Source organism: Urtica dioica, chromosome 12 (assembly GCF_054948205.1).
Source record: "Urtica dioica subsp. dioica isolate 48M chromosome 12, U.dioica_male_clone48M_v1_H2, whole genome shotgun sequence".
NCBI classification, from domain to species: domain Eukaryota; kingdom Viridiplantae; phylum Streptophyta; class Magnoliopsida; order Rosales; family Urticaceae; genus Urtica; species Urtica dioica.
Window position 1 is genome coordinate 14,511,681 of NC_142767.1, and position 10,106 is coordinate 14,521,786.

At 34.7% G+C, this 10,106-nt stretch overlaps 1 protein-coding gene across 1 annotated transcript; it reads left to right on the plus strand.

The window, feature by feature from the left end:
• Window positions 1-5,171: 5,171 nt before the first annotated feature.
• Window positions 5,172-9,995, plus strand: LOC149379400 (serine carboxypeptidase-like 27). The gene is made up of 9 exons (XM_089604322.1): window positions 5,172-5,884; window positions 6,001-6,096; window positions 6,186-6,278; window positions 6,348-6,433; window positions 6,510-6,770; window positions 8,385-8,512; window positions 8,600-8,695; window positions 9,194-9,299; window positions 9,397-9,995. Exons 1-9 carry the CDS (start codon window positions 5,521-5,523, stop codon window positions 9,535-9,537), a joined length of 1,371 nt encoding a protein of 456 aa, XP_089460448.1. The 5' UTR covers window positions 5,172-5,520; the 3' UTR covers window positions 9,538-9,995.
• Window positions 9,996-10,106: the final 111 nt, after the last annotated feature.

Sequence of the window (10,106 nt, forward strand, 5' to 3'; positions counted from 1 at the left end):
TATAGTGAAATCAAGGATTAGACCATGGCCGTTGATGTCGGGTTATGGGATTGCCGATCGAAAAATGAAAGAAAATAATTAAATGATAAAACAAAAGTACAGATGGAAATGCCGACGAAAAGCATATGAAATAAATGTTTATGTGTATATATACGTAAATCACCACACGGGCGCATAGTTGGACACAGACAATAAGCTTTGTGCCTGGTGAAGGATTTTATGCCCATAAACCCGATTTCTGATAGTAATTATGAGTAATTAAGAAAGTAGAAATGCTTATACAGTGAATCCTTATAAGCATATCGACCAGATTTCCTTATATATAGACTATTTGTATGCCCCGAGATTGTTTCTAACAAAAGGATGATTAAGTAGAGACTAGCAAGTTGGTCATCCCAAATCAAACTCTAATATATTTCTTGATCCATAAGACTGATCCGGACAGTCGGTCTATGATAAGACGAGTAGATCAAACAGTTCGATGCTGATATCCTTGACGTAGAGAGTCGTGACTCTGTTGATCTTGACATGTTGAGAGCATATTGAACAAGAACAAGACGACGTGATAAGATGAGAATGGGATAATAATGTGATTACCTTAGTCCTGAGGTGAACAAGATATACAATGTGAGACTGGTTATACTCTTTGACTCGTTCATGAGCGAGCCTTGATTCGACAGTTGATACCTCGCCAGTTGGGAGTATGATTTGAGTCATACTGGATAAATATCAATCCATGCTTGGTTGATGTCTAGGTAAATAATAAACTAGGATCACTATATGAGAAATTGTATTTGTGACTAAAGTATCGTATACTTCCAAATATATCTTTCTTATTCACAAACCAAGACTTGAATGAAGATGACAAAATGACTAAAGGGGTAGAAAGACAATTTCACACTCGTCTCGAGTCAATGATATTTATGGAGGGTACTGCACATAACTATCCAAATGGATCGGTTAAATTTTAGTATTGAATCGAGCAATGAATATGTCTTGTAAATCAAGAAATTTGTCAGCATCTTTGGTAGATTGAGTCGGGTGTTAGATTAAGTGCTGGTATTTAATTGCGATAAATTGTTCTGGGCACTGGTAATCAAAGTGTTTTTTTTTTTTTTTTTTTTTTTTTTAAGGTCCTTTAGGTCCTAAGCCTAATTCACTTAAACGATAAATAAATCCTAAAAGAAATTTGAAATACGGATTTAGAAATTATTTTGAAACGGGGCAAGTTATAGACCTAGAAATTGAGACAACATATTGATCCTGATTTGTTAACGGGGCTTCACTCTTTTGTTATTTAGCAACGTAGCCAATTTCAAACATGATTTAAAGATGTAGCTAACGTTTGGTAAATTTTGTAATCTAGTCATTTACATAAATAAATGGTTAGAAAATATCGAAAATACCCTTATGTAACATAAATCATAGAAATCAACTACTAATCAATGTTTCGGCCAGCTAAAACTTATCGCGTGTAAAACAAATGAAAATTAACTCAAGAAAACAACTAACTACTGGCCAATGTTTCAACCAGCCAAAACTTATAACGTGTAAAATAAACGGAAATTAACCAAAGAAAACTTGTCTTACATTATGGATTACACAAATTTGAATGTCATTTTCAAATCAACTGATTAAACTATAAAAAAGGAAATAAAATATTATGGACTATTAAAATTTGACATGTGTTCTTTTTTTAAAAAGAAAAAAGTTGGCCGATCAAAATGTTGGTTACATGTTAATGTTAACCGATTTTAATAGAGAATAATCTAGTAATTTGTTAAATGAATAATAAAGTCATGACATCATTCGTGGCTAGATTTAAAATTTAGGTGAAACGTTAGCTAGATTGCAATATCAACGTTTCAAGTGGCTTAGTCCGACTAATTTTTATTTCTAAAATATCAAAACGAATTTTGATTAATGAATGGTGAATATGCTAAGATAAATATGAATAATGTTGATCGGTGAGATTGATTGACATTAAAGCTAATTGCCTCATTAACTTGGCTATCTCATGCAAACTTTTTAAATTGATTAGGAGGCATTCACACTAAAAAATAAAAATATTATTCACCATTATTAAAAATATACAATCTCTTTATTAATAAATATTTCAGTAAATAATTATAATGTTTACATTTTTTAATTAAGTGATTTAAATTATTTATTACTTACCAATATTTAACAAAAACTAAAATAAATAAATAAATTGAAATAAAAATTACATTACTCAAAAAAAGAAAACATATTACATTTAAATAATTCAACATAAAAAAAAACATACATTTGAAAGATACATTACATCATACTAATTATCGGAATTAGTATATTCATTCCACAAGTGCTCAATTAATGCATTTCAAAGTTCAATATGAGCGTCTTTATTTTTTATTTGTCGGTGTTAAGCTAAAAATTGTTGAAATTGAGCATCTTCATCGCCCGTCATCTCAACTTCTGCATTTGGGACTTCAGCTCATTCTTCAATGGTTGGATTAACATCGCATTCAGCTTCTATTATCATATTATGCATAATAATACACGATGTCATGATATCATGTAACACTTTCTTACTCCATAAGCGGGATAGTCCGGCCACAATTGCAAATCTTGACTTCAACACTTCAAATGCACGTTCCACATCCTTTCTACATGCTTCTTGTTTCATTGCAAATAACTTTTTTTGGACCACGTAGATCGTGAATAGTTTGAACAAGAGTCGACCATTTTGGGTATATACCATCAGCTAGATAATACCCCATATTATATTCTTTTTCATTAATGATATAATTAGCCGTTGGAGCAGTACCCTCAACAAGATTAGCAAAAATAGGAGACGCCTCTAGCACATTGATATCATTATTAAACCCCAGTAGACCGAAATATGCATGTCATATCCAAAGATCATAATCAGCTACAACTTTTAAAATAATAGTAGGAAATCCACTACGTCTAGCATATTGACCTCTCCAAGCTGTTGGGCAGTTTTTCCACTTCCAATGCATACAATCTATACTACCCAACATACCTGGAAATCCTCGACGCTCATTAATGTTCCCGATCATGGTTGATAACTATATGACAAGGAATAGATCCACGATGAGAGCCTTCGGTATTTAGCATATGATTTAGCATAAAATTTTTATTTTCAGTAATTTGAGATATGACTTGTTTTCTAGATCTTCATAAAATTCATTATCTGAAGAAGAAGAAGAAGAAGAAGAAGAAGAAGAAGAAGAAGAAGAAGAAGAAGAAGAAGGTATATGAGATGAACTACCATATTGAAAATTCATCTTTTATGATGAAAAGAAGTATACGGTAAAGATGGTGATGACATTTTTTCAAGTATGAAACTCATCATTTATAGAAAGAAACAAATAGATCTAGACCATCGAATTTTTAGATCTAAAATCTAGCCGTTGAATTGTATTGTCACATCTTGTCTCTTAGCATTATTAGAAAGAAACAAATAGATCTAGATCATCGAATTTATAGATATAAAATCTAGGCGTTGCATTGTATTGTCATATCTTGTCTCTTAGCATTATCAGAAAGAAACAAATAGATCTAGACCATCGAATTTCTAGATCTAAAATCTAGCCGTTGCATTGTATCGTTACATCTTGTCTCTTAGCGTTATCAGGGAGAAACAAATAGATCTAGACCATCGAATTTCTAGATCTAAAATCTTGTCGTTGCATTGTATTATCACATCTTTTCTCTTAGCATTGTCAGAAAGAAACAAATAGATCTAGACCATCGAATTTTTTGATCTAAAATCTTGTCATTGCATTGTATTGTCACATCTTGTCTCTTAGCATTATAAAAAGAAACAAATAGATCTAGATCATTGAATTTCTAAATCTAAATTCTAGTCGTTGCATTGTATCGTCACATCTAAGTGTCACCTCATCTGTTTGGCTATTTTGTAATAAGTTTTCAAACGTTTACTATATTTCAAACGTGATGTTTGGAATACTAGTTACAAATTTCTTTTATTTCAGGAGCATATTACTTTTAATTTATTTTTCATTGAGTTTTTTTTAAACAAACCAAATCACTATAGTCTGTATATATATATTGATATGATGTGATTTTTTTTTTTGGTAAGAAACCAAATTCTCTAGTACCATCCGCTTGGATCACTACTACTGTTGAATTGACTAAGCATAAATATTATGTTTTTGTATATGTTTGTTTTTGGTTCGTATATTATCTTTTTGCATCAAGGCATGGTATCATACTGTTTTTGGATTTTTAGTGGAATAACAATAGAATTAATAAATCGTTTAAAATATCACAAAGAATTTCGGTCTATCTGTTCGGATTATTGATACGCATTTCATATTTCTGCACTTGTTTGATATAATCTCCAACAGTTTGCACTTCATGGAAAGCAAACTTTGACACCGCTTCAAAGCTCATCCAATTTGAGCATGTGTTAGGACTTGGGAAGAGTTGGAAAGTGAGCCATGTCCCTAAAGAGATATGGCAAATTGGCAATCAATTTCATTTATTTCTGAAAGAAATGGTCAAGTGGTTGCATATTTCATTGCTCGGCTACATCCTCTAAAAACGATGAAAAACAAGAGAAAGAGAATAAGAAAGTGCGCATTGGAAATTAAACGTTGACGTAGAAAGTTGCAAATCGCGAAAAAGAGTCAAGAGTCCCGGTGTCCGAGCAAAGAGCAATGAACCTATTGTTTACGGTCTAATTAGATTTAGGAGTTGGACCAACAATATAGCATAATACGAAGATATACTAATCCGGTCATGAAGTAGATCAAGGCAGTTTCGTAAATCGAAACATTGACCAATTATCGACCGTTGACGTTTTGTCCGGCAATCTAGCAATATGGATACATGTGTGGCCATAAAACAAGAAGGATAATTATGGTATGGTGTGGCCAATAGATATTATGGTGACTTAAATTTGTGGGCCAAAACTGGCATGGCAGTGATGACTTATTAGTCATGACTGACCTATACTGTTTTTACTATAATTTATTATTGGCCAGTACAAAATAATCGTAGGTCCCTTGAAAAATAATAAAGAAGGAAAAAACCATGTCTAAAGTGTACAATTATTTAAAAAATAATAACAATAAATTGTTGATTGGAGGCTAGCTAGCAACATGTCTAAAGTGTACAATTATTGAAAGATAATAACAATAATTTGTTGATTGCAGGCTTAGCTAGCAACAGCAAAAAAAAAAAAGAAAAAAAAAAAGCCCGAGCTTCCGAGAAAATATTGAAGATCCAGAGAGACAACCCATGTGCTCACTCCCACACTTATGTCACCGAGAATTTCAACGCAATTCATGTTGTCAAACCATTAAATAAATAAATATCTTGTCTACTAACTAATAGTTAATAATACCCGAGAGAGGTCCTTTCTAATTCTGCCAAATCGCCATTGAAAAGGCGCTTCTCATCTGTCACTCCCTTTCGCAGATGAAACAGCTTTAGTACGTTCTGAAGAGTTCTTCTGCTTCTCGGATTAGCGTCGCGCGAGCGAAAATGAGTCGAAGTCTGTTCTCGTTGATCTGTCTTTTGGCTGTTCTGTTCGGACATTGCTTCGGAGATCCGCGGGAAGATCAGGCCCGGGACAGAGTCTGGGAGTTGCCAGGTCAGCCGAGCGAAGCCGATTTCGGTCAGTACTCGGGCTACGTGACGGTCAACGGGAAGTACGGGCGAGCTCTATTCTACTGGCTCACTGAGTCGCCGGCGAGTCGGAAGCCCGAGTCGAGGCCTCTGGTTCTGTGGCTCAACGGTGGGCCCGGCTGCTCCTCCGTCGCTTACGGTGCCGCCGAGGAGATTGGGCCGTTCCGGATTCGGCCCGATGGGAAGACTCTGTACTTGAATCCTTATTCTTGGAACAAGAGTACGTAATCTTACATTTTATTATAGTCGTTGTGATGATATGTGAAATGTCATCAATTTTTTTTTATTAGCGTGTCTCGAAATGCTCACTTTTTTTTTTTCATTTACAATGGGCAGTGGCGAATTTGCTGTTTCTTGAATCTCCAGCTGGGGTTGGCTTTTCGTATTCAAATACGTCATCGGATTTGTACACTGTCGGTGACCAGAGAACAGGTTACTACTAGTTATACATTTGTCTCATTTTCTGTTTGCTTGCTTGATCTGTAAGATACGATTTTTTTTTTTTTTTTTGTTGATTTTAGCCGAAGATGCATATGTTTTTCTTCAACTCTGGTTTGAGAGGTTCCCACAGTACAAGCACCGCGATTTCTACATTGCCGGAGAAAGCTACGCTGGTATAACTTTGATTCTAACTTTACTTCATAAACGTTGACGGAGTTCTAATCTCTCTATATCTCTCTCAGGTCATTACGTTCCTCAACTATCTCAAATCATATACGAGAAGAACAAGGGGGTTCAGAACCCAGTGATCAATTTCAAGGGCTTCATGGTAAGAACAAGAAGAATTATAAAATAAATTGAAAATGAAAAAAGTGGGTCAACTTGTTTGTGTTGTTTTTGGGCAGGTTGGGAACGCTGTGACCGATGATTATAACGACTACGTGGGGACATTCGAGTACTGGTGGACCCACGGATTGATATCGGATTCGACGTACAGAGCGCTGAGAAAGGCATGTGACTACGGGTCCTCGGAGCATCCATCGGCCGAGTGCTTGACCGCTCTCATCGCCGCTGATCGCGAGCAAGGAAACATCGACCCCTACAGCATTTTCACGAACCCTTGCAATAAAACGATCTCCCTCAACCGCGGCTTGAGAGGTCATTATGTGAGTTCTCTAAAAAAAAAAAAACTTTTTCTATTTTGATAACCGTGGTCCTTGCATTATCGACCGATAGACTACCTCAGTAACCCCAATTGTTGCGTCAAGGAGAAATCGAAATGGGGACTGATAAGGTCTCAAGAATCGCCCTCACCACTAGACTAATCTCTTGGGGGTTTTTTTCTAGAGAAATATATCAAAGGTTTATATCTGTACCCGTCGGTCTTTCAATTTCGTGGGGGTATGAATTCTTTTTTTCGTATAGCGATCCCTGAATTTTGAAAATTAGGCACAGCTTGCCTTTTTGCGTAGCTTTATTTCGTCAAATTTTTAACGAAATCTCTAGCATGCGACCTGCTTGGCCTTTGTTTGTGTAAATTAGTCGGTTCATGTGAAAAAAACGAATAGGGGGTCAATCTGTCAGACTCGTGGAGTTCAATCTGCCATAGCTATCAAACAAGTCTATACAAACTAACCATATTAAACAAATCTTTTAGCAGAAATAGAAATTAGTCATTTTCCTTTTCAATAATTACTCAATCATTTGTGCATTGCAATTACATATTGAAAATTTACTGCTGGAATAATTTTTTTTATGTCGTTAGAATGAAATGAGGCACAGCTGCTAAGGTTTCAAAATTCAAGGACTATTGGTACCAAAACATGTTAGTAGTTCTTAATGATTTGATAAGCATAATGTAATTTTTTTTTGTTGTCTTATCTCTTTTGTTACAAACACACTTGTTCCCTAGATTTGGCAGTTGAGCTCGTTTGAATTTAACGCTTCGGAAAATATTAACATATAGGAAGCCGAAAACTTAGAAAGAGAGCGGTGAAAAAGTATTCTACGGTTTTGAGCATCAGATTTTTTTTTTTTTTTTTATTTTATCAGATTTTTTTTATTTTTTTTTATTTTAAGTAGTCTTAAGAGTGTTAATCCATATTTTGTACTGAGTTTGAAAGTGCTGAAATTTCACTGGCTTTATTTAAAAATTCAATAAAATGAGTTAAAGTAAGCTAATTTTGGGTCTCGGGTGATTCACTGGTATGTTTTACATTCGGATGCTAAAGTCTTACTCTTGCCTTGTTATTGCTACATTTTTTTTAAAACTATGATACAAGCATAATCTTCTTGTCTAGTTTTAAAGTAATGCAATTTTCGTATTATACAATACTTTTATTTTTTATTTTTTTTATATATAAGGTTGTAACAAATACACAAGATTTTAAAACAAAAATGAAATGTTCGACCATGGACATTGTGGGATACGAAACAAAAAGACCCTAATTTAAATAGCAATAAAGAGCAACCTAGATGTTATGGAACTACTCATAAAAATTAATAAAAAGTTATGTAAAACTACTATTATAATAGGACTTTGAACAATATTTGCTTCGATGTAGGGTCTCTAATATGTTCCTCCCAGATAATGTCTTTTCGGGCTCACTCATCTTGAGTCGGATTCCAATTATCTTTAGACTGGTGCTCGTTTGAGCAATGTGGGCTCTGATACCGCGTTTAAGTACCATGGGAATCATATTTATGAAGCATATGTAGATAGTTATAGAACGAGCTGTATAAATCAAATCATTTGACTCCGCGAGTGTTCACAAAATCAGCCATGGATGTCAAGAGCATACGATCCTTGCACGGAAAGGTACTCCAAAGTGTACTTTAATCTTCCGGAGGTTCAGGCGGCACTTCATGCCAACGTAACCGCACTTGCTTATCCCTGGAAAACGTGCAGGTATATTCTTTTTTGGTTCTACACAAAATTTTCACCGCTAAAAACTAATATGATTTGGGTGACGATATTTCTTTTTCTTTGCTGCAGTGACGTTGTTGGAAACTACTGGACAGACTCACCGCTGTCAATGCTTCCTATTTATCGAGAACTCATTGCTGCCGGTCTTAAAATATGGGTGTTCAGGTAGGAATAGGATTGTCGCTCATACCCGATCAACTGATATTTTTTGTTCTGGTTTAGAGAGAAACACTCTCGACTTAAAAGCCCGTGCAATGTGGAGAAGTATATATTCCTTTCTTGATTTACAGCAATATTTTAGGATCTTAGATATCATGGATAATTACGGGTTGGATATATAAGTAAATTAGAAGTTGCATCTGTTTACAAATAGGAGGGATTTTGAAAGGAAGGAAGGTATGAAAATTGCTTGGCAGGGTACAATTGTTATCAGTGTATGTTAGATTTCCTATATGAGAAAGAAAGACGCTTCATATAGTCATGAGTTTGTTTTCTAGATGAAACATCTATGCTGTATCAGATAGCCGATTGCAGAGCGAGATAATAATAATTACTATCATCATTAAATTTTTTTTTTCTTGCATTTCATTGAACTATAAGACCTCATAGTTTTCTCATCCTTTTTTCACCCAATATTATGGGTCATTGTGTCTCTTTCTCCAGTGGCGACACTGACTCCGTGGTTCCTGTGACTGCAACGAGATATTCCATCGACGCTCTGAAGCTACCGACGGTTACCAATTGGCATGCTTGGTATGACAATGGCAAGGTCAGTGCTTCTATATTATACCGTTTTTCACCACTCGACAATAATAAATAAATAATATTAAAAAAATTGGCGCGCGGTGTGTTATTTGGAATCATAGGTTGGTGGTTGGACCCAAGTTTACAAAGGCCTGACGTTTGTCACGATAACCGGAGCCGGGCACGAAGTCCCGCTCCTTCATCCACGCCAGGCATTCATTCTTTTCAAGTCATTCTTGGAGGACAAGCCAATGCCACGTTAATAATATACGACTCTCATATTATTCACCTATTCTTGATGACCATTGAAGGCTCTAGATCATATAAAGAGTTGTTCGCCGTTCTTTTATGCACAGGACTGAGAAATATAGACTGGACGAGACAAGCATTCAACTCGAGTGTTGCTCCGTTCTCAACCCGAGCACAGACGATTTACAATTCCGAGTAGATGAAATTTTTGAACTCTTCATATATGGCACAGGATGAAGGAAAAATTTGAAAATTTATTCTTTATAGATTTCCTTCTAATATATTTAGCCAAGATTTATATAATAATTGAAAAGAAAACAAAAAATTGTATCAATAAAATCTATTGAGAATCCCCATGTTCTTATCTTGGGTATTTGTTCCTATTGTTATTATTGTCTTAGATATGCTGCAACTCAGTAAATTCACATTTTCTCTGTTATTCGCATTTTATATAATTGCTATAATTTATTTATTATAATTAGTTTAACTGTTTAATAAAAAACAATGCACTAATAGTTTATTTTTTTAATTTTTATTTAGTGTTTTTAATGGTTAAAATATATTTTGTTTAGTTTCTTTTATA